This window comes from Apiospora aurea (genome assembly GCF_038362705.1).
Source record: "Apiospora aurea strain CBS 24483 chromosome Unknown utg000005l_segment0_segment0, whole genome shotgun sequence".
Classification (NCBI taxonomy): Eukaryota; Fungi; Ascomycota; class Sordariomycetes; order Amphisphaeriales; family Apiosporaceae; genus Apiospora; species Apiospora aurea.
This window is the reverse complement of record NW_027117392.1, coordinates 559,726-583,089: the sequence shown is the minus strand read 5'-3', so window position 1 is coordinate 583,089 and position 23,364 is coordinate 559,726. Positions and strand designations below refer to the sequence as shown.

The 23,364-nt window shown below is 53.9% G+C and overlaps 7 protein-coding genes across 7 annotated transcripts; 2 read left to right on the top strand and 5 right to left on the bottom strand.

The window, feature by feature from the left end:
• Positions 1-56: 56 nt before the first annotated feature.
• On the bottom strand, positions 57-2,588 carry PG986_006763 (glycoside hydrolase superfamily; the record flags this gene model as incomplete). The annotated part of the gene is made up of 1 exon (XM_066842985.1): positions 57-2,588. The coding sequence occupies one exon, from the start codon at positions 2,586-2,588 to the stop codon at positions 57-59; it is 2,532 nt and encodes an 843-aa protein (XP_066699097.1).
• Positions 2,589-3,815: 1,227 nt separating this feature from the next.
• PG986_006762 (phenol 2-monooxygenase) lies at positions 3,816-6,248 on the bottom strand (the record flags this gene model as incomplete). The annotated part of the gene is made up of 7 exons (XM_066842984.1): positions 3,816-4,169; positions 4,229-4,522; positions 4,593-4,873; positions 4,931-5,218; positions 5,313-5,870; positions 5,939-6,018; positions 6,097-6,248. The coding sequence occupies 7 exons, from the start codon at positions 6,246-6,248 to the stop codon at positions 3,816-3,818; spliced, it is 2,007 nt and encodes a 668-aa protein (XP_066699096.1).
• A 1,038-nt stretch (positions 6,249-7,286) lies between these two features.
• On the bottom strand, positions 7,287-9,535 carry PG986_006761 (Polynucleotide 5'-hydroxyl-kinase; the record flags this gene model as incomplete). The annotated part of the gene is made up of 2 exons (XM_066842983.1): positions 7,287-9,436; positions 9,487-9,535. 2 exons carry the CDS (start codon positions 9,533-9,535, stop codon positions 7,287-7,289), a joined length of 2,199 nt encoding a protein of 732 aa, XP_066699095.1.
• A 731-nt stretch (positions 9,536-10,266) lies between these two features.
• On the top strand, positions 10,267-12,152 carry PG986_006760 (uncharacterized protein; the record flags this gene model as incomplete). The annotated part of the gene is made up of 2 exons (XM_066842982.1): positions 10,267-11,413; positions 11,473-12,152. The coding sequence occupies 2 exons, from the start codon at positions 10,267-10,269 to the stop codon at positions 12,150-12,152; spliced, it is 1,827 nt and encodes a 608-aa protein (XP_066699094.1).
• A 44-nt stretch (positions 12,153-12,196) lies between these two features.
• PG986_006759 (uncharacterized protein) lies at positions 12,197-12,434 on the top strand (the record flags this gene model as incomplete). Its single annotated transcript, XM_066842981.1, is given in 2 exon segments — positions 12,197-12,253; positions 12,264-12,434. The coding sequence occupies 2 exon segments, from the start codon at positions 12,197-12,199 to the stop codon at positions 12,432-12,434; spliced, it is 228 nt and encodes a 75-aa protein (XP_066699093.1).
• A 3,260-nt stretch (positions 12,435-15,694) lies between these two features.
• On the bottom strand, positions 15,695-17,643 carry PG986_006758 (CFEM domain protein; the record flags this gene model as incomplete). Its single annotated transcript, XM_066842980.1, has 7 exons — positions 15,695-16,134; positions 16,223-16,673; positions 16,789-16,856; positions 16,948-16,984; positions 17,109-17,293; positions 17,353-17,491; positions 17,599-17,643. 7 exons carry the CDS (start codon positions 17,641-17,643, stop codon positions 15,695-15,697), a joined length of 1,365 nt encoding a protein of 454 aa, XP_066699092.1.
• A 3,337-nt stretch (positions 17,644-20,980) lies between these two features.
• On the bottom strand, positions 20,981-21,898 carry PG986_006757 (uncharacterized protein; the record flags this gene model as incomplete). Its single annotated transcript, XM_066842979.1, has 3 exons — positions 20,981-21,258; positions 21,342-21,590; positions 21,682-21,898. The coding sequence occupies 3 exons, from the start codon at positions 21,896-21,898 to the stop codon at positions 20,981-20,983; spliced, it is 744 nt and encodes a 247-aa protein (XP_066699091.1).
• Positions 21,899-23,364: the final 1,466 nt, after the last annotated feature.

Here is a 23,364-nt window from a genome sequence, read left to right as displayed (position 1 = left end):
GATTGGGTGAAATATGTAATGGGTGATGGCTTCACTTAAAGAACGATTACACTGTATCAGTCTATGGTTCCAGCAGGTAGCACCGATACATAATCCAGTGGCGCCTGCTCGCCCCCATCCGGCCTCCCAACGATCCTCAAAACATCGCCCGTGGCCGCCTGCACGCCCCTGAAGTAGATGCGGGTAGCCGAGTGGCCGTCCGGGTACGACGACGGCGTATACCCCAGCTTATCCTCGTGGTTCCCGATCCAGGTACCGAGCGAGCCGTTGTTTAGGAAGATCTCGTAGTTGGCACGACCGCCCTTCACATCAAAGTAGTTGACGGCGATGTCGTACGTGCCGGCCTGAAAGCGCTCATCCAGCGTCGCTGTCGCAGTACCTGCCGTCGTGTTGGAAGTGGTCCTGATCCCATGGAACCCAGAAGCTGTCTCAAAGGGGTCGACTTGAATGACAGTGTAGCCGTCCAGCTCCATGTCCTCGGCCTCAATACGCCACGGGTGGTTCCCAACGCGATCCTGTTCATCCTTGATGCTCGACATATTGAAGTAGAAGTCATTGATAGCATCGCGCCAAACCAGTGCGTGACCCGCCTGGTACTCGAGCCGGAAAGCGACTTCGTCGTAGCGTTCAGTGTCAATCAAGCCTTTCACGGCCTCCCACTGCTTAGGGAACGTCTGCGCCACAGCTGCGCCGTCGTAGTGCGCATCGTAGAAGTGCTGGATGACAGTCTTGCCAGACTTCAATTTTTGTGTGTACGGCACATGGTGGAACCAAAGCAACAGGTCGTCGGGGGTGGTCTCGACATCCTCATACATAGCTGCAACTTCAGAGGAGTATTGGCCCGAGTAGCCCGTCCCATTCCAGACGGTGCGATCCATACCGATCGAATTGGCGTCCGCGCGCGTCCATTGACCCCAGCCGTTACCATCTTGGCTCTGCGGCTTAGGTCCATAATGAGGACCAGTGATGTCCGTCAACGATTGGATGCCTAGATTACCCGTGTAGTTCTCGTGGGCGGGCCAAGATTCCATCGACATCTTGGTGATGGTATCGATGATGGCACGATCGGACCCGAAAGTGAGCCGGGTCCAGTCTTCTAGGATAGATACGTCGTCGGAAGTTGGTTCCCATGCCAGACGACCGTAAGCATAGAAGTTGGACATGGCCAAGTGATTACCCAGCCAGGTGGTATTCGTGCCGACATTGACAACCGCAGCATACCCTGCGAGCTTTTGGTTAAACCTTTCGCCAGAAACAATGTCTCTTACCAAAGAAGGCTTATTGTCGACCTTCATGTCAAAATTCAAGATGGTCTTCCAAAGTGGCGGAAGATACACCAGATGGCATTGCTGGCCGAGGTATTCCTGCGTAACCTGGAGCTCTATCACTGAGCCTGTCTGCTCGAGGTGGCCAAACAGGGGCGAGACGGGCTCGCGGACCTGGAAATCGATTGGACCGTATTTGATTTGGACTACGACATTGTCGTCGAACTTTCCGTCAAGATCCCGGAAGAAGTCAACGGCGGCGTTCGCGCGGTCAGCCTTCCAGTTGGTCTGGTTGATCTTGTTGTCGTAGACGAAGGCCCGGAACATGACGATGGCGTCTCCATGGGGCTTTATTGCACGTGCGAACAGATTCGCGCCGTCGGCAAGTGTGCGATTGTAAGTAAGGGGACCGGGTTGGGATTCCGAATTGGCCTTTACCAGGACGCCTGCGAAATCCGGGACGTGGTCGTGCAAGTCTGTTGCAATATCACCCCACCACTGGATTACACCCTCGTCCAGGGGGTCTGCGGTGGTGAGCTTGCCGAGGGTACGCGGGGAGTCGAAGTTCAGCGATATACCCATTCGAACACCCCAGGGCCGCATGGCGTCGGCGATACGGCCCAGGCCGGCCATGTTGGTCGAGTTTAGCAGATTGACATTGGCGTTGACGTTGTTGACGATAATACCATTAAGGCCGATGGACGCCATGAGTCGAGCGTACTGCGATACTCGTGTCAGGTCCTCAACTATAAGACCATCGGCGAAGAAAATAGACGGCCCAGCGTAGCCTCTCTCAATGCTCCCATGTGTGCCGGTATCATCCATGTTGTCCCATTGATTCACCCATCGAATCGGGGCGCTGGGGTTCGATTCGTAAGCGACCTCGGTGAAGTTACCCTGGGCCAGCATGGATAGATACTGGAAAGTCCCGTACAGCGCCCCACGTTCGTTCTGGCCCACAATCTGGACGGAGTCGTTCTTGATACTGAGCCAGAAGCCGTCGCCCTTGAGGTCAATCTCCGGCAGAGCACCGCCGGTCGAAGTAAAGGCGTCGACGGTCCCAATGGTTATGCTGGAACCATTGGTGGGAGTGTTTGTGACCACAAGGTCTTTGTGGTGGATGCCCAATATGCCCTTGTGCAGCTCCTGCCCGGCAGTAAATACGGGGCTGGTTTCCGAGCCGTTGAGAGCCACGATGCCCGCGGGAATTGAGGCGGCTTTTTGCACATCGCATGGCAAAGCAGCGTAGCGCAGCCATGCGTCAATGCCATTCTCTGCGGCAACGAGGCCGAGAGCGGTCAGGAGGGGGATGATAGGCCGCATGGTGCTTGAACTTGAGCCCAGTTGCAAGAGGCATACGAAGGGTTCCCATAGCGATATCTAGGGAGGGCGGTTGTGCCTCTTAAATCTAGTTGGGGCGGTGACAGGCACGAGGGCCGCCAGCTCGCAATTAAGATCGTGCCATGTTGCCAGTGCCATGTCGTGTCGCCAGATCCATTACCAAGGACGTTGGCCTTTAGGCTAAATGGCAAGTGTTGACTTGGGTTCTTGGTGGAATGATGGGTCGAATTCGCTTCTGATGGATACCTGCTCTGAGTAGTGCAATTTGGGGATTTATGGTGGTAGCGAACCCCAACCAGACCCAATTTCAGTGGATGGCTTCCCCGCAAAGAGTCGCTATTGGTGCCTTAATTCGTGCGGGGTTGGGGTAATGGGGAAGAACCACCCCTGGGGATTATGTTACAGGGGGCACACATTGATTCCAGTCTTCTAATAGGCACTTACACGCTCGCCAAGGGTTGTCGGTACGAGGGACCGAACCTGCACGACTCGACCCAAAGCCGGGGGTAATGGGATGGTGCAGACCGCCGTTCTTTTTTTTATTGTTCTTGTAGAGATGAGGTATATTATCCCTTGTACGCCCGCCACCTGAATGATCAACCGTGTCATCGCGACCATGCAATGTGTGGAGTATGCGAAACCATCCGGGCACAACGCCCGCTGGCAGCCCTTTGGCTTACCCTGCGCTCGACTGTCGGTCTACATTCTACCACTCAAGTGGCTCTGGTGCACTGGCTCTCAGGGGTGAGGAAAAGCTGGGGGACGAATGATAGGGGAGGCAAAAACCAAAAGGAAAAAAAAAAAGGAAGAAAAAGAGTGACCGCAGAGGGAGTTGAACCCCCTTGCCTTTAAGCATACTATAATAATACTACCGCTAGGCTACACCGGCCCGGTCAGGGGATCTAGGTATCAATAGAATATCTAAACCCTCTGGGATAGAAGTGTTGCTTGCTCGTGTTATCCTGGACCCGTGGATGCGAGGAACTTAAAAAGGGGAAGGGGTGGGGGCTTTGCGAGTCGAGAACCTTTCAGTACGCCTCCCCAATGAATCACCTCCAGCAAGTTGTGACAATATTGGCCTAGGAGGAAGGGAGTTTTGCAGACTTCATGCAAGGTATACAACCAGAAAATGCTGTCTATAGGATGCCAAACACAATAAAATACCCATATCGAAGTACCCAAGACCATACTGTGTACATTACGCCATCCTCAAGACCCCCTCGAACCACTTCTCAATCTCCCCCAATTCTCCTCGCCCAGCTCCGTGACCAACCCGACATACCCATCCGGCCGCACCACAACCACCGCGCCCTTGTCCGGATCTACGCCATACCCCTCGTACGCGCGCCCGTGGCCCTCGTGGTAGCTCTCGCCGTCCGCGAAGACCTTGTCGTAGTCCCAGCCGAGCTTCGCGTCGAACGGGTGGTAGACATCGTGCAGGTCCCGCAGCAGCTCGACCTCGCCGCGCGGTGCGCGGTGCACCAGTAGCACATCGACGACGCTGGGCGGGCGGTCGAGCCGGAACCGCGCCGTGCCGGCAAACGGGGTCGCCGCGGGGCCCATCTCGATGCGCGGGGCCCGCGCCAGCACCCCTTTTCGAGCCGGGCGCCCAGTGCATTGACTCGCTCGCGCGCCGCCGGCTGCGAAATGTCGCCGCCGAACACCCAGAGCCGGAAACGACCGTCCGACGGCATCTTGTGGTGCAAAGTCCACGGGCGTGCGTCGCACTGCTCCACGACTTGGTATGATGGGAAGCGCATGCCGGGTTTGCAGTGGGCCGCGGCCGATAACTTGCTCTTCGCTACCGGGCTTCCCTCATGTTGGACTTCTTTGTCGCTTTCCAGAAGAAGTGCCTTCTCCGAAGGCTTGGAGACAAGAGCCGACGGGCTGTAGTTTACGCCCAACCCGCTCGTGAACTGCACGACAAGTATTAGCATCATCTAGGTGTCGGGGAGCTTGCTACCCCTTTAGAGCGGAGGGACGTACCATGTGGCTCATGTTGAAGGCCTTGCTGAACTCATCCATGGAGACACCCGTCTCATCCAGAATATCCTTTTGCGGTCGACCCGAGAAAAGTCGTGAGAACTTGTGATCAAACTCGATCAGCTCGTTCGCAATCTGTTTACGCTCCAGCTCGTACGTCGACAGAATTTTGCGTGGCATTATCTTCTTCGTTACCAGGCCGATCTTCCATCCCAGGTTGTACGCATCTGACATGCTGACATTCATTCCCTGGCCAGCCTTGGGCGAGTGTGTGTGAACGGCATCTGGTCACGGGTCAGTAAACAAACGGAGTTGATGATGAGCATTTGGGTGCGACTAACCTCCCGCCAAGAAGACTCTGTCACACTTCGTAAAGTGTTGGCCCACACGTTGGCCAATTTGGTACGCCGTCCACCAGTCACAGTAGTGGTACTCCAGTTTGTAAGGGGCGATAATCTTCTGGGCAGCCTTGAAGATCATTTCATGAGTGATCGTGCTACGATCCACTCTTCCGCCCGTCGAAACCTCTGTGAGTTGGATGTATAGGCGAACCAGCTTGTTTTCGCGAGGAATGATCATCAGACTGCCGTTGGAAGCGCTATGGATCATACATCGTGTCCGGACGTCAGCTGTCTTCAGGTTAGCCATTCGTTCTTAAAACAGCAAAAGGTGCTTCTGCCCCTGGAGTCGGGAGCTATGAAACCCGGGCGGGAAAACACATACGGAAATCGGTGATGGGAACAATATCCATGACACCCCAAACAAAATCGGTCATCTCCCCCTTCATCTCGTACTTCGGACCCAGAGCCTTTCGCGTCCAGCTGTGTGCGCCATCGCAGCCAACAACGTACTTGGCCTTGACGACCTCCTCCCGAACGTCAGCCCTGCCCTTGCTCTGCGCCAGCATCTTCCCAACATCGTCGCCGGCGAGGTTACTCCTAAACAGCCCGTCGCTGAGGTTGCTCAGCTTCTGCGTCGGCGTGGCCTCTTCCTCGGTCAGATGCCGGAGGGTGACGGTGATGGGGTGCGCGTCGTCGTCCTCGGCGGCCGCCTCGTCGACCTCCAGGGACGTCGGCAGCACCATGCGCTCCACCTTCAGGGGAGTGCCCGACGGGTCGGCCGGGTGGGGGTACGAGGCCGCGATGGCGTCCAGGAAGAAGGCCTCCATGCGCCCCTGGTGGAGCACCGCCTCGGTGAAGCGCGACATGCCGCTGATGTTATCAGGGGCTCGTCTATGGCGCTTGATGGTCCCGTCGGAGTCGGGATTCCAGAATGAAACCTCTACACAAGGCTGTTAGATTATTTGTCGAAGCTCTTGCTAAAGGGGTCCCTCAGGATGTATGCCATACCGATCAGATGATTTGATTCTTTCCAGACACGCTCTCCTATACCGAAGCTATCCAGTATTTCCAGGGTGCGTGATTGGAATCTGAGTAAGAAGCGTTAGTTGAGAGACCGCATATAATGCCTAATGGGGTGACCATGGTGAAATGGGAAAAGTACTCACCCATCTGCCTGACCCGAGAACACCTTGTCTGTCCTCTTGTCCACAATTCGAGTCTTGATGCCGAGGCGGGACATCCACAGCGCCATCATGAGTCCGGCCGGACCAGCACCTATGATGAGAACATCAACCTCTGAGGTCGGATTCGACGCCATATTGAGTTTTTGGTTTTTTTGTCACGCCAATACAGAGGAGTCTGCTGGTCCTTGTTCGGTGTTGGTTTCGGTGATGATGGCAATAGACTGGATGGAATTCACGTCAATGGCGCAGGGTGTGGGATGAGTTGAAAGGAGTGAGTTTGAATATGGCAGCTTTAAAAGGAGGGCTCTTCAGATTGTATGTAGGTATATATTAAAATTGTAGAGGTAACCCGATTTCCAACGCTGAATCATCACGAAACCCGCCAGCCAGAGAGAGTTGGAGTGCGGAGTCGCATCGCTCCGGATGGCGGATACATCCGAAAGCAAGAAAGACGGGATTTTGGTCGGTAACCCATAACGCGCATGGACCCTCCAAAGGCCAGAGACAGACCAGTCACAGACTATTAGGCATCCCTGGTCAGAACTTGGCTGCTTGTCCTTGACTTTGAAGGCTTTGTGAGGGTTATCGGCAGACCAAAGGTTAGGTAAGGCGCGGGTCGGTCATGAGAAAGCATGACTAAGGCGGGGGAAGGGAGCACGACGTGGATATCGCGGCGGGGCCATTGTCGCGTCTGTTGAAGAAAAAAGGCGGGGTACCTGGAATGGAAATGACGATGATGGCAGCTTGCAGGTAGGTATTGGTCGCGTAAACAGCAGCTTGGCGGATCGGCGCGTGCTCCGTCGCACTGCATTTTATCACTGCATCAAACATATCAGGTAGATGCAGCTGCATATGCCATGCACGAGATCAAGTCCGCACAGAACAACCGAAAACGAGGCTGTCTAGAAATGAAACCATTCGCCTTGGTATATGTATGTATGTATGTACATGTACCTAGGTATGTACCTAAGTGCTGGTAGAGTTGTATTCTCGTAACCTTGTTCCGGTATCCAACTAGTGTAGGACAACCAGAGATAGGATCGCCAGCAGTGGAATAACTGAATAGCTGGCTTGCGATGGGGTTAACTTACTTACAGTTGCTTACAATAGGATACCGGATGGTCATTGATTATCTGGATTCGTTGTGTTGGCTGATTCAGCGATTATGAATTTCAGTCCCCAGTTGCCCCTGTCCGACCAAGATCCCGTCGCACCCTCCACACTTTGGAAGCTGCGCCCCTTTTTTCATCGCCGCGTAGCACTTCAATCCAAGGGATAGACGTTGAGACCAAGTCGACCTCATCTTGTTGCTCTTCTTCCACAAAAGAAGGATTGAGCTCTTCGTCGTCTTCTACCTCCATTATATCCCCACTACCATTCTCGCCTGTGGACTCGGTACGCGACCCATAGTACAAGTCTTCGGTATATGCCCAGGTCGGAGGATCGAACTTGCCGCTAACAAGCACAATCTGGCCTTGCTTCTCGTTGATCTCTTCGATCTTCTCGTCGGAAATGGGTGTAAGAATCTGAAGAATATTGTTTTCAACGTCGATGCCCCTGACCAAAGCAAGTCCAATAGTCTGCGAATACTTCGGATCTAACGTAGTCGCCACGTTGATGAACGGTAGGCCCTCGGGGGTCGACACAGTAGTAAGGCCTTGGCTACTGGAGGGCGGCTGGGAATCCAGGTCCATTGCATCTTCCGAGAGTCCATATCGAAATGCCATTGGGTTTTCGATCTCAACAACAGCCAGAATGGTGCCATTGATGGCATCAGCTAGCAGGTTGGGTGGTGTCTGATAGCCATAGCACATGATTCCCAGGATCCCCTGTGATGGACCAGAATATTTGATCTGCCATGGGGCAACCATTGTCAAGGGGCTGACGTTCCATGTAGGGTGCACCTTCGGCACGGTTTCTGCATGGAAATAAGACATCGTCTGCATTGTACGTAATTGTGCGGCTGTTCTCGAACTGTTCTGCGTAGTTTGCGACGGGAGTTGCGTAAATACGCCTTGTGCGCTCTCTTGGAGGCTTCTCACGATATCAACAGGACCAGGCGCCATATATACCAGGTCAGTCGGCCGCAATGCGTCAACGAGCGACGTAAGAAGATCGAGCCCTATGCCTTGCACCCAGCCGGCCGTATTGATAACCAAGGGGCAGTTCCCCAATCGGTTACGGTAGTGGTTAAACAGATCGATGGCAGCCAGTATGTAAAGACTCGTGTCTGAGGCTGGAGACATCGAAGCGAGCGTATGAGACCGCAAGATGTTGACACCGGAGCCAGGCAGGGGCCGGCAGAAAGATGGCCCAAGCAGTGGCTCAGTGACGTGTACGAGGCCAATCTGCCCTGCAATGCAGTACTCCGGTTGCCCTGGGTCTAAATCCAACACAACAATACCCTGAGCGTGCCGCCTCTTGGTGCTAGTGGAATAATAGGTAAGAAGGTTGTTAGTCAGTAGCCTCCCGAAGGTCGATTTGCCTGATGATTTAGGCCCAGTGACCATCACAGACACTGGCTTCTTTTGCGATGTGGCTACCAGCTGGTCGATCTTCCGGTTCCATTCAGGGGGTGATACGAGGTCAAATAACGTAGCCTTCTTCGGTCCGTCGGCAGAGGTGAAGAGGATTTCAAACGTTGGCTGTTTGGCTTTCTCATTCGCATCTGCCACGATGTCATTGTTCCAGATGCGTCGAAAGAGGGGAGACAGCCTTCCCATCTTCCCGAGATTTCCAGCGCCTGGATGAGGCGACAATTCGATGGCGGTTTCATCTGGACACCGTAATACGGGCAGTGCATAGCACTGCGGAGCGCAAACCCAGTGAGTCTTGTCTGCAGCTTTCAACAGAGCGCCATTGAGAGTAACCTCACCGGAAGTCACTCGGACGCCATAGTTGCCAAGTATAACAAGGCGCTCTCCTCCAGACAGTTGAAGATAAAGCTTGCCACCAGCCTTCTTCTTGAAGTTGCTCTTGGTTGGCTGGAAGTTGGAGAGACGCACTACCGGTGACGAGCTCTTCTCTGACGTGGCTGGCTCTGGATTGGCGGCTACTACAGGAATCTCGTATGGCGTCCTCACGCCGGGCGCAATATCCTGATAATCCTGGAGGCCATCGGCAGGTTCTTCAGTCGCCACCGGTGTCTGCTTCTGGGGTGACCGCCTCTTACTACGACGGGCTTTCTTTTGGCCCTCTGCCTCTGTAGTAGTAGCCTCTGCCGCAACAGCAGGCACAGCTGGTGCTTCCACAGGAGTATCTTGAACTGCAGCGGCTCTGGCCTGTTTTAACCTTGCGAAAGCACTTAGGGCTGTGGCATGCACTGTCAGTCAAGTGGTGATATATATGGGTGGTTGTGAAGGTTATTACTACCTTGTGGTGGTTCCGCAGTCTCCAGCTTGCGCCGTTTATTTGTAGCCATAGCGAGTCCACTGTCAATTGAGTAATGGTTGTTTCTAGTGGACAATCGTCTGTTTATCTCAATATTCTATGGCAAAAATGCAGTGCAAGCTTTCACGGCAAACGGACGGCGTCCAGGTATCTGATGCAGGTGCGTTCAGTGGACGAATAAAGCGATTTGTCCAGCAAAATTGGTTCGACAGTGGGGCCCCTCTTGAAGCCGATCAGCTCGCCCAGCGCAGTCTGACAGTTTCCTATCTCCAATGTTTGAACCAACTGCATGCATCCCTGATTCTATAGAGCGAATATGTTGGTACAAAACACAACTATGTTTATTTTCACTAATTTCCTTGAATGCCAATTTTATTTACTGAATGTGAGGTGCAAGTGAAGAAACAGTGATCAGCCGTTAAGAGTGTTATCGGTGGTTGGTTCATATTTGCTCAAGGAAAGCCTCCCGCTCTTGCACACGCTTTCTTTTTTTTTTCTCCAGTGGACCCTTGAAAGTTCACTTTAAAGCGCGTAGCTCGTCGCCAACTGGACGCGACGAATTGGAGCCTCCAAAAATTTATTTTCGGCGGAGCTAGTTTTGCATCCCATAATCACGTCGCAAAGCTTCATCCCCCACATTCCCATATGCGCGACAACGAGGAAGGGAAGTGCACAATCTCGACGAGAGATTCCTTTAGTCGCCCAGGTCCCTTCAATCGCCGAGCTTCGATTTCGACCCAGCCACCACCGCTTTCTCTAGCTATGGCTCCCAAAAGCGCCCTCGGCTCGCTGAGCGAGATGGCCAAAAACATCAAGGGCTCCAAGGTCGCCAAAGCGGCCACTTCGGCGCAGACGCGTGCCCAGGCCCCCAAGAGCGCCAGCATGGCTATGGATTCCGATGACAGCTCCGACGAGGACAGCAGCGACTCTAGCAGCGACGACGAGGAGAAGCTCAAGGCTCTGCGCAACAAATTACAGAAGGCCCCTGCTGCCACTAAGAAAGATGCAAAGGTCAACGGAGTCGCCGCCGCGAAGCCTACAGCCTCTGCGGCCTCTGCGGCCACCAAAAAGAATGCCGAGTCTAGCTCTGGTACCAGCTCTGACTCTGGCTCGGAATCGGAATCAGAACCGGAGAAGAAGAGCAAGGCCAAGAGTGCGCCCAAGTCCGCGCCCAAGGCTGCCGCTAAGCCTGCTGCGACGAAGGCTCCTGCCAAGGACTCCTCCGAATCGAGCGAAGAAGAATCTAGTGAAGAGTCGAGCGAAGACGAGGAGCAAGCTAGCGCCAATGTTGCGGCCCAGAAGTCCAAAGCTGCGCCCTCCAAACCGGCCCCTAAGCCTGCGCAAACGTCCAAGGCTAGCGCGTCCAAGAAGGACGACACCTCCAGCGACTCCGAGTCGGACGATGAAGAAGACGAAGAAGACGAAGAAGACACCGATCTTATGGCTATAGACAATGCCGAGACTGCTGTAGCTCCCAAGAAGGCGGCTCAGAAGACAGCTGGAGCTGGTGCCGAAGTCCAGTCGCAAAACGAAAGGTGGGCGGACTCCCAAACCCTACAACCACCCCTTAGGTGTCTAGCTAACTTCAGCCTCAGTGGTCGCAATGCGTGGATTAACAACTCCGATTTCATGATTCGCAAGGCTTCGTCTGAGAACCCCGACAAAGAAATCGTGGACTTTTTGAGCAAGAGTAACCTCGAGGGAAAGCAGGTCTGGTACTTCACTGCACCTGCTTCGCTTCCCATCACCGTCCTGAAGGATATGGAAATCGATCTGAGCAAAGCTCAGTCCGGCGGCCCGCTGCTACAGCACGCTGGCGATGCCTATGGTATCGATCTCGAGCCGTATACCACCAGTACCCAGATCCAACTGGTGATCCCGGCCAAGGCCGGAGACCAGTACAAGCAGCGTAAGTCTCAAAGCCGAATGCACAGTCAGTATTTCTTTACCTCTAACATCACTCTACAGCTAAACGCGCCATTGATTCGATCATGCACCTCCGCCGCGTTGCAGAATTCGGCGGTGACAGCAGTGTCAACGCGACGGCCACCGATGAGTATGTGCGCCAATCCAGGCCCGCCAGAGAGCAGCCCCCGAACCTGCGGCCTCGATTCATGCCCATTGGTGTTCCTACACCCAAGGCGGCCCCTGCCCCAACGCAGGCCAAGGCCAGATCTACTGCTGCCACGAAGGCTAAGCCTACTCCTGCCAAGCAATCGAGCACCTCGGACAGCTCTTCGTCGGAGAGTGATTCAGACGTGGACATGGCCGATGCCCCTCCCGCTAAGCCGGCTTCGGCATCCAAGGCCAAGAACGCCAAGCCGGAGGTGGCCGCCGTTTCCAGCAAACGTAAGCAGCCGGCCGACGATACCAGCAGTGATAGCGTCTCCAGCAGCGAGGAGAGCAGTGAGGATGAGAAGACTGCCAAGCGCACAAAGACGGCAGCCTCCAAGGCAAAGGCGTCAAAGGCACCAAAGTCCACTCCGGTCCCGGCCCCTCAGACTTCAGCAACTCTCCCCACCAGCACTCCTTCCAAGACTCCTAGCACAAAGGCCAAGGGCAAGAAGGATGCGGCTCAATCGGCCGAGAAGACCAAGAAAGTCTCGACAACTCCCATTCCGGTCCCTATGATTGGTCGAGGCAAATAGGATCTGTCCTCACCATTTAAGGCAAAGGGTAGTGACAAATTGGCATGGACATCTGGCCTAGGAGGATCTCAGGAATCAGCGGCATCCGTGAAGACTGCAGAGTCAGTAAAGGCTGCTGAAAACAGTTCCAAGAAGTCGCAAGAGCAAGACGGTCACGTCACGGCTTCCGAGGCCAAGGAGCAGCAGGGAGACAAGTCGAAGAAGAACAAAGGCAAGAAGGGCAACAAAACGAAGAAATACAAAAGCGCCAAGAAGGCGAAGCTGCTCGAAAAGGAGGGTTAGCAGGGCCTTCTTTCCGGCATTCAGGCGTTTTGAGGAAATTCAACCATGCATGAGGGCTCTTTGCTTCCGGTCAGGAAGTCAGCATCATACTTTTGGCGTTCACTGTAATGATTATTGTTTGTTCTCAGGGGGGCGGTAGACACGTTTTAGTTTTCGTCTGCCTTAGCGGATACCATACAAAGAAAGTGCAATAAAAGTTGTATACGTGCATTACAACAAGACCTTTCCCCAGTCAGTACGACGTCGTTTCAAGGTCTTTGCTCTAACGGCTGCTCTTCATGTGTTGTCCTGGCCTGCTGCGTTTGATGTATATCGTTTGTGTCGAGATCGCACGACTACTCGTATGAGAGCATCCAGATTCCATCGATACCTGGGTCGATCACGTTGATTACAGGAATCTACAGGTGGGCACGTTGGGTTCGGTCAAGAACCTCTTGTGTCTCGGTGAGATGATGCAGTTGCAAGTATGTATGACCCTCTCTTGCCCCTATTTACCGTCGCTCCACAAGGCAACTTAGCGAAAGAGTGTGAAGAGCTGATGGGCACGGTTTGGGTCATATGTACACAAGGTCGATTTGGAGCAGCTACTCCAGGCCGCGACAGATTCAGAGGCAACCAGCCCAAGGGGCCCACGTGCGAGAACGAGATGAAGGGCAGGAAGGTCCTGTTATCCGCGGGAGGGTATACAGTGGAGAGGGGGCAAGGGTGACGAAGTCTAGACAGCTCGACAGCAGCGAAGTTCCCACAACGAAGCTCGCAGAAGCTCGCAGATGAGCCGTGCTTTCAAGAAAACCGTTGGCGGTAGGATTCGGGAAGGGCCCCGACAGACACGGCAGTCAAGGTGAAGAAGGGGTCACGTCAGACCTTGAACCATGTGCCAACGTGCCAACAATAGATGTGGTCCACAGATTCATGTATCAGATAAGATGATGGCTCCTCCAGCGAGCCAGCTAGAGGACAGTGCATCTTCAATAGAGAGATTCGTTATACTGTGGACGCGACGTTATCCGCATTGCCTCCGTCAGCCACGACATATAGTCGTACGGCCTATAGGTCACGGTCCAGTATAACGAACGAGCTTCGGAGGGCATCCGTAGCGGACCTCTTTTGACAAGTAGTTTCGAATGTCAAGGCGTTAATATTAGGCCGATACTTTTTCTTTTACTAGACATCGCCCCAGTTCCCTCTCAACCCCAGAATTTCCCCTCTCTCAAGTAACAACGGTGCGACGTTCAGACCGCGTGCCAAGGTTGTATGTAGCATTCTCCGGTGGAGGTATTGTATGTTATGCTCGTATCGACTCCGAACTGCCGAAAGAGAAGAAGCCGTTAGACGGCGCTCATGCCTCGTTCTTAGCACGTGGTGGAGGCCGTGATGTGGACACCAGGAACGGGCGTAAGATTGCGGCTGACGCCACATCATGATGCTGCGCGTCCCGGGTGTGGTCTCATCGCACCGGCCGTCGTGAGCCAGCAGAATCAGGCGCGGCAGACTTCTCGGACGGGGTCCTGGCAATGGGTGTGTATCCCGTGGAGGCGCCCAGCCTGTAGTGGCATCGTGGGAAACCCACACGCGTTTGTGTTAGTGGTGACTGCATTGCCCCGGCATATGAGGCGTTAGCAAAGCATGAAGTCGGAATTATAAAATTTCATACTAGCTAGTTATCCACACGTGACGACGACAATGCACTGTCACCCAGGATCTAGGGTCTTGCTTGAACAGCACACGATACAACGCTCGAAGAGGCGGCCGGTAGCCGGACGGGTAGCCGGCGACATGAGTCCTTCCTGTACGAGGGGCTGTGGCGCAAACTTGAACAGACAGACACACGGCGCCAGCAGCGGGCGGGCGGCGGCGATAACAATCTTTTGACCGACGGCGAAAAGGGCGGCAATAAGGGTTGATATGTAGAACGGGCGGGTCCTTAGCGAGCGTTTAGTTAGCATCACGAAACAAGTCCGGAGATCGTCCTTGACGCCACAAAAAAAGGGTTTAGCTTGAAGAAAAGATTTCTGTATCAGTGTGTAAGTACGAGCAAGTACACTCGTTAGCGTGGCGGGACGGGAAGAGGCTAGAGGGGATGGAACCGGGATACTCCAGGATCAATCGTACAATTTGTCGCTAAGGCTAAGGAGCGATAGAGTACCGTACCTAATCGTACCACGATTGCGCCGGGGCTGGGCGGGAGAGTAAAAGTGCTTCGACCAGTCAGCATCCCCTCCCCAACACCAGACAAGCATTTGCTTTGCGCCAGCAAGACTGGGCGAAAATGCTTGATAAGTCTTGACTGATGGGCGGAGTCCAAGGCGAAAAAAGATGAAGTCGGCCAAGATGCCCCGATGCCCGGTTTGAGGCACAAGAAATTGCGACAAGCTGGGCCAGTCAGCCTCTTGCCTCTTGTGCCCGGCACGCCTGTCCAGCGTGCCTGAACATGGCAGGTGTCAGCGTGTCAGCGAAGCCGCCAAGAGCTTCGGGCTCTCCCCGAATCCCTACCTTCTCTTAAGTAAAGCCCCGCTCAGCTCAATCTCCACTTCGTCTTTGGGTGGAGCATCGACGATATGTCTCAAGTCCAGGGGCGAGGGATACGGGACGAAGAAGAAGAAGAAGAAGCAGGAGCAGGGAATAATGGGACGCTGGGAGGACATGGGCAGAGGAGCAGGCGGACGGGGAGGAAGTTGAGCAAGATCCGGCATTCCGGATTTCGGTTGCTGGTATTACTGCCAGGGTTGTGCCGCATGCATCCCGGATATAGGTACCGCATCAGGATTACCGCGATGGGGCCCACGATGGCCAGCACGTATCATCCAGATGGGAACCTGAGCATCCCGGCCCAATAACGCCTTCGCCGTTACAGCTACCGCCCGTGTTGCATTCTGCCTCATGGTTGCAGTTACATCGCCGCGCCCAACAATTCTTTCGGAGCGAAGCCGAACTGATGAGACGAACTGCTGTCACCATTCTATCTCTGCTGCAACCGAGCCTAAAGCCGGGGTTGGTCGTCGTGCGTGCTAAGGAAAGTGGGTCGCTGCTAGCCATCGCCGCTGGTCAAACTCAGACGTTGGTGATGAAGCTTTGTGTGCATGTTTGTGTGTGAACACAGCGATAGTATATGTCTATCTATCGTAGCTGTGTGCTCCCTGCCATATGTATCGTATCGTTCAGGTCTTGGACATGTTTTCCGAGATTCAAACGCCGTTTCCCTCCCCCCAAGAACCCCCAATAATAACGAGGGAACAAAATAGTAGAATAAGTAAAACGAATCAGAACCCTCCTCGACTGCTGGTCTCCCTGACTATCTTCTCATCATCCTGCCAGGGAGCAGGAGCGGACTGCTGGCGCTGCAGCGTCATCTTGCGCGTGGGTCCAGCGCTATCGGCCTCGATCTGCCGGTCGAAGCCCACGAGGTGTTCGTCGCTCTCGTTGCCGACTGGGTTGCTCATGACCGCCCACTCCTGCTTCACCTTGATCTGGGTGCCTCCGCTGGTGCTGGTACCCCCTTGACTCTTGAGCTTGTTCCCGGACGAAAGCTTGGAAGCCGGCGAGAAGCTGTTGAGCGCGTAGCTCGACTTATCGCCCCGTGTCGTCCCAAACACTTTTGGGAACACCAAACTGAAAAGAGAGCGGATTGCCGGCATGCAGGCGCAAATGATGCCCACCGGTACCTCGATCGTCGACCAGTATCCGACCTCAACGTAGTCCTCTGTGTAGACGGGATGTCATTAGTATCAACTCAAACATTGCGTGTAAAAAGGGGTGGGGTCAGGGGGTTCCCAAGGACCTGCACTTACGAGTGACATTCTGGGTCGTGCCGAACTCGATCAAGGACCGCAGCCGGATGATGCTGACGAAAGTGACGAAAAAGCCGACAGCAAACATGAGCACAATCTGCGCCTTCTTCTTCATCGACATGGAAAGCTGGAAAAGCGAGGGCAGCGGTAGAATGATGGTGGCCAGATCCAACCCGATGTTGACGCCGGCGGCCGACCAGCCGAGGACGTTGATGCTGATGCACTTGGCCTTGTACTCGCCGTCCCAAAACAACCAGGCGCCATCGATCGGCTGGCACTGAAACGCCAGCAAGAAGTCGTAGGTGATAGCGTACACCAGGTTCAGCCCGATCAGGACGTATGCGACGTTTCGGAACGAGCGGGCTGGGAAGACCTTCAGGTAAAAGCATAAGATGGATACTTTCGTGAGGGCAAGCGAGGTGATGTAAATCATCTCATCCCAGTAATATAGCTAGAATAGACGAGATGAGTTAGTAATGCAACTCTCCGCATGATCGTCATCCCGTCCCCCTCTCGCCCAAAAGATCAGGGGGAACAAGGCGTGGCGGGAATCCGAAGCAACTCACGAAAAGAATATCGTTGACGCCCTCAAACGAGACATTCCACATGTCCAAACCGAGACCATGCTGAGACACTATCGGTTCTTGATCAGCCTGCATTCTTGTAATATATCCTCGTGCTATAGGAGTGCGTTTCACAAGAATTCGGGAAGGGGGTTGACCCACAAGGTATCGAAATAGCACATAGTGGCACCATCAAGGCCTGTCCACGCACGTAGCCAGATGTTAGCGAACCAGTAATTCTTTTGACAGCCCGACAGAAAGAAGAGATGACGGCTGATCTGCCGATGTAATAGGGAGACCCATAGAAAGACTGAGAAACGTACCACCGCAGCGCACATGAACCAGTCATCGAGACCCCAAGCATGGGTTCCAACGTAGAGCCGGGCCACGCAGCGAAGAAAGAAAGCAGCAAGGCCAACGGCACCAAAGGTAATGCCGACGATCCAGACCAACCCGGTTCGGTCCTTGCCCTCGATGCCGCAAGTTTGGGTAGAATATCTCTTCGTGACTAGAATGGAGGTCAGTCTAAATCCATTATCAACAAGTGGCATGAGTGAGTTCACTCACGTAATGAGTCTTTGACCGTGCAATTTGCTGCGACGCACAACTCGATGGCGTTATTCAACGGGACGTTGGTGCATATACAGGTCTGATTCGTTGGTGCGCATAGTCTTGTCTCTACCAGTGTCGTTTTGATACATGCGAGCTGTTCTCAGGATTTCGGGTCAGTCGAGACTCTTAATTTCAACATATGTACGAGACCGGTTGAGTGATGGTGACTCCCAGGTCATGAAAGGACTGAGGCTCACTCACGCCGCATTTGGGAGGTGCCTCGATGGTGTCGGCCTTGGCCGCCATGACGATGTTTGACTGGATTGCCATGACAGACTGGACAGCGATGCCAGCCAGAGCTGCAAAGGCTGAGAAACGCATCCTGAAAGTGAATTGCTGCCGGTTACTTCCGGTGGTGAGTTGCTCGCAGTTCCGTGAGTTGTTGGCCCTCAGGTGTTATCCACGTCGTCGTGATGTCCCCGTCCTAAACCTCGCCCTCGTCCTCGTCCTCGTCTTCGTCCTCGTCAAAGTACCGCAGCCTGGCTCGTCTTATAGTATGAGTCAGGGGAGATGATGTAAAGGAAATAGAAAGAAAGAATCACCAGCTCCGTTTTGAGAAGACAGCATATAGGGAGAAGAGTGTTTCCGGTAACGAACGACAGGTACAAGTCTTAAAGGATGGCTGAGAGAGCTTGCATGGGGAAGGACGGTGCTTCACTGGTATTAAAGCACCTGGGCCTGGCCAGTATGTATGCATGTAGTCTCCAGGGGCAGCCCGCACAGTCGAACTTGAGTAACGCGAGCTGACAAGCTGGACCATGCAGCCATGTCCCGTCCAGGAATCGTTTGTTTCCCCTGGTGGGTCGACGGAAAGATTGGGGATCTGCTCTAGCTGCTGCCGCATCTGTGACGAGGTGCTTCACTCATCTTGGCCTTGCATATCGTACGCAAGTACCTAGGGCTAGCCAGACTGACGGCAGTAGGTATGGGTCAGGAGCTACTACCATTCTAGGCTATGGCATGTACTTGACACGCCGGTACACCCTAGGCAAGATTCGTGGGGCCTCTAGAAGTCAGGCAGGCCAGGGAGAACAAGTGGGGTTGGGAGGCGGAACTGGACACCCTCGAAGGGCAAAGACGGGCAGAGACAGATGCATGGTTTTTTTCTCTTTTAGCGTGTCCAGGCATTGAGTGGTTGAGAAGCTGATGAGAGCGCTCGAAAGTGACGTTACTGATACAAAGCCGTGAAATTACCCAGCCAAAGTCACTGTCTCCGGTTATGGTAAGCGTTGGACTGGGAGGTTAGAGACGGGAGTACCTGCCTGTACATACTTGGATTATGTAGCCTATCGTGTCTTACAGTGCATGTCTTCTGTTCGTGGGCAACAGGGGCGCCTCAGCTCAAGCTGGGTGTTGTGTGCAAAAGTCAGCCGGTGAATTCATTGAGTGCGGCACAAAGTGAAGTCGCCGGCCGGGCTGGCATCAGTGCCGAGTCCAGAGGAGCTAGGGAGGGGCGGCGCACACAGATCTCAGGTTCATCGATCCTGCGCGGAGGAATAAAAAGCTTCTAACGCCTCTCCCGCAATATGTAGAGATTGACTGAAGATAGCCTCGACCGTTTCACTACGGAACCCAACTAGCGACGGCGTCGGCTGAAACAAACAAGCGCTCCTTTTTTTTACTGTTAGAATCAAGACCCTTTTTGTTGATTTTAGGTCAGACGCCGGACTCGTCGACGGCGTCGGGTGTTGCCGGTGGATTAGCACCAAACAGGCGCGTGGCTGGCGGCGGGCGTTCCTTGCCAGTAACCTACTTGTTTTGTGTCTTCGACTTCTTTGAATGTTCTCACGCGAGTTGCAGCTGGTGTTTCTGCTGACTTCGTGTTTGTAAGCCCCCTGCCAAGTGCAACTTGCAGCTTCTTTAGTCGAGATCGCCCATCACGGCGAGATTGCCGGCCTTGGCCTAGTCTGGACAAGTGAGGTGACAAGGGCCAAGGCGACGACAAATGTGATCGAGAGCCCGAAGTAACGGCGCTCCATCTAAGTGGCCCGCTTAGGATCTCCCAGGGATTGGTAGATATTACCAGGGGAATCCCCCAATAGGGCTTTTTCGGCAGCCGGGCAGTTGGTGTTGGGCTGGCATTAGGTAGGCGCTTTTGGCTTGTTCTTCTTCGCCAATGTTCTTCTTCTAGCTCGGATTCGAACCATCTCGGCGACCGAGGCAACCGGCCAAGGGACCTTGAAGTGTCTGGTGCAGATGTGCAGTCAGTCGTCTGGCCAGAAAAGTCTGGTGATCCAATCGCTTGGTCACTCATTAAAGCCCTCGCTTGGCCCTGCTTACCCGAGCCCCACTAAACACCACACTGCAAGCGTGCCTCGCTTAGAGAGCGAGTGCTCAGCAACTCGAGCCTCCACAATCCGGTGTTGTCTTCCTCTTTTCCGCCCTCGTCTTGCGGCATGATAATGTTGCATTGAAGGGGGGAATATATACAGGGCTCGTTTACTCAGCGCCGCCCGCTCTGTCCCGCTGCCGTCCTCGCCCGGAGCCTCTCGTCCCCAACGGTGACAGCCAAGCCCCAGGCGGGGACGAAGAAACGGAACAGACGAACCATAACACCTCAGAATATGAAGCTGCATTATCAAGTGTCAGGAGGGCGCGCGATGGTACCGGTCGTTGCATTTGATCAAAGCGCATGCAACTCTTCTCTCCGCCAGCCCGTCAGTATTCGCTAGGGTTGATTGAGATCGCCATGGGCATGGCCGCATGGGGCCACCGCGACACGTGAAGGCGGATCGGAAGATGGCGAACTTAAGCTATTGGGCGGTGAGGCGGTGATGCTCGGACTCACTCCAAGGCTCCTGGCTTCCATTGCACAGCTCTTCTTGAAGAATTTTGCCCATCTCATCATATATTAATGGAACCCGAATCGAACCGTCCTATCCGGCCCTTTGGGATCATACCAACCAGCATTCTGCCCCCCTGTGGACGCGCCCATGGCAGACACGTGGACTTCATCACCCGGATCACATGGCGCAGTCTCGTCGATTGTGTCCAAAAGCCCGGTCTAGTGATGCGATGCTTCACGTGTAGGCACGCTCCACAACATAGGAATTGAAGTCTGGTAAGATCGATGGTTATAGCGCGCGCCGCCCACAGTGCGTATAGACTCTACTGTATGCCAATATGTATGGCAGAGCCAAAGGCCAACTAGCAAGCACCAACTGCCGAGAAATATCCATGTTCATCGCGAAACCTCAGAGATCAAACACGCCCCACAGCCACGTTTTTTGCATGAAGTTTGAAGTCCAAGTTTGATTGGTATTGATTATGGTCTAGGACCCATTCATTACCTAGGTGCTTCCACTCAAGAACTGCTGACAGGGAAATCTCATACTCGCTAGCAAAACTTGGACGAATTGAGTCATAATTCATTATGTTCCTAACCGCTCACTCAGCAGACCGGGACGGTTACGGCGTTCTTGCCTGAATTAAAGTATAGCAAAAAAAATTCTGAACGCGTTACATCAGATCAGAGCCCCGCGCGTGGTTCTCTCTTTTCCCCTGGTTTTCCGTTTATAGGTAAAACTCGTCATCCACCACATGGCTACACGCCAGCTTCTTCATCACCTTTCCGTCGGACTGCTTAGAAGCCGAGAGCCTGGTTGAAGGCATCAGCGGTCGAGGCATCCTTAGTGCCGAGGCCCTGGACGGTGGCTTGGGCCTGCTTGCAGAGAGCCTTGGCCGCGGCGTTGGCGCCACACTGGTTCGTCAGTTCGTCGCAGATTCGGTTGGTGATGATGTTCGGGTTCAAGGCGTCAGACTGCTTGGCAGCGATGGCAGGGTCGCTGGGAAGGAAGGTACCCTCGGACGCTTTGCGGTTAGCGCGACCAAGTTGGAAGTCCATCTTGGGAGTGCAGGACCCTATTAACACTCGACGTTAGTATTGGTCTTCTAGGAATTGGACTATATGGGATATGAAGTCATCAATCTCGGGGTTCGCTTACCGAAATCAGCAGCACCGCCAGCGGCGGCGCCTCCAGCATTAGCGTTGCCGTTGCCAGCGTTAGCATTGCCATTATTGTTGCCGGAGTTGGCGTTGTTACCGGCGTTGGCATTGCCGTTGTTGTTGCCGGCATTGGCATTGCCGTTGGCGGCGTTACCATTGTTGTTGGCGTTGCCGTTGTTGGCATTGGCATTACCATTGTTGTTGGCGTTGCCGTTGTTGGCATTGGCGTTGCCGTTGTTGGCGTTGGCTTGGGGTATGTTAGCCGTATGGGACTTTTTACGAGTGTTCTATCCGGGCGAAACATGAAGCGGCTAATAAGGACCCTGGATGCTACTTACCATTGTTGCCCTGGTTCTGGTTCTGCTGGTTACCCTGGTTCTGCTGGTTGCCCTGGTTCTTGTTTTGGTTTTGGCCGTTGTTCTGGTTCTGGTTCTGGTTCTGATTGTTGTTGTTTTGACGGATCTCCAGGCCAGTTTGGCGCGTGTCGAGTCTGATAGCAGCAGCAGACACGGAGGAGGCCGCGAAGAGGGCGACCATGACAGAGTTGAACTTCATTTTGGAAGTGGTTGGTTTATTGAGCCGGGAAAGAAGGGGTTGGTATGTGGTTGGAAGAGAGATCTCAAGACCGGCTGGCGGCTGTGTAACGATTGAGTATAATGCTACGGGGAGGGAATGAAACAAGTTCACGGAACTTGGAAGAAGGCAACAAGAAGAGTCGAGATCTACTCGGGGAACGAAAGGTAAGTTGGAATGAGTGGTTGGGGATGGATGAACGCTGTTGGAGGTGGACTATTACTTGGACCCCTCGAGCGTCGGGCGACGACATTATATAGGCCGAGAAACAGAGGGCAAGATCTGCCAAGTTCTGAGGTCTCCCCAGGGGAGGTGGTTCAGAAAAGGGCGTTCGAAACATCGAAACCCGCTCTGCGACAGTTCTAGGATGGGCACTCGGTCAAGTGGCGGGCGGCATTGATCGACGGGGGATTGGGACGCTCATCTCACTAATGGAAGATCACACACTTGTCAGAACGGGACACAAGAAACCTGAAGGTCTAGACGAAGAGCATGCAAGCTGGGATGGATGGATGGATGGAATCCCCCGTCAAAGCTTTCTCTCTGGTACCAGAAACAAGCCAAGACGCTCTCCTGGGTCCGTCGCTTGGACAGATTTGAGCCGCATCCTGGGATCTTCCGGCGCATTGGGAAGATACAGATGCAGGTGCTGTTTGGTTGCTGGTGGTGGCCCGGGTTTACTGTTTTTTTATTATTACTGTTTTTGGTGGTGGTGGCCAAGATGGCGGGACACAACACCCTCCCAATTCTGACACGCGGTAGCGCCGATATGCCCCCTACCTACAGTACGTAATGCAGCCCCTTAACCCCATAGCTTGCGAGGCTTTCCTGCAATTGAGCCGCAAAATACCCCGGGGTTTTAAGCTTGGTGCGTGTAGGCTTACAATTAACCTTCTGTACGCTTATTCTTATTAACCTTACATACCTCCGTATGGTTGTTGCGACGTAGTCAGGGTCGATTGAATACTCCATAGACGACCAGTAGAGAAACTGCGGAATCGGCTATCAACGACATAGTAGTCGTGTGCTCTGCTTATATCATTTGGTAACATCAGACGAATTATCCTCAATAGTGTTGTCTTTCCTTCAGTAGCACGATGCACGAAGATCTACCGCACTTGCTCCAGATCAATTGCGCATGTTGCATCATCTACGAAAATCACGGGCGAAGGCGGGAGATCCTGGTCGCGTTGCGTCTGGATAGCTAGCGGCTTGCTGCGAGCATGCCAATGCTTTCTTCGTCTCGAGGTGCAATGTCGCCGAAAACAGGGACCCGGCCGTGAAGATCAGACGAATGATTACGTTTCTGTGCGTGGCTCGTTCCTCCTCCTCCCTTCACCAGACGAACTTGCCATCGCAGCCACGTTTGCGACGAGGCAGATCATGGAGCATTGGAGGCACAAGAGTGCACGAAAGCCCCAGTGCAATTCACTCGAGGCGGCATATGC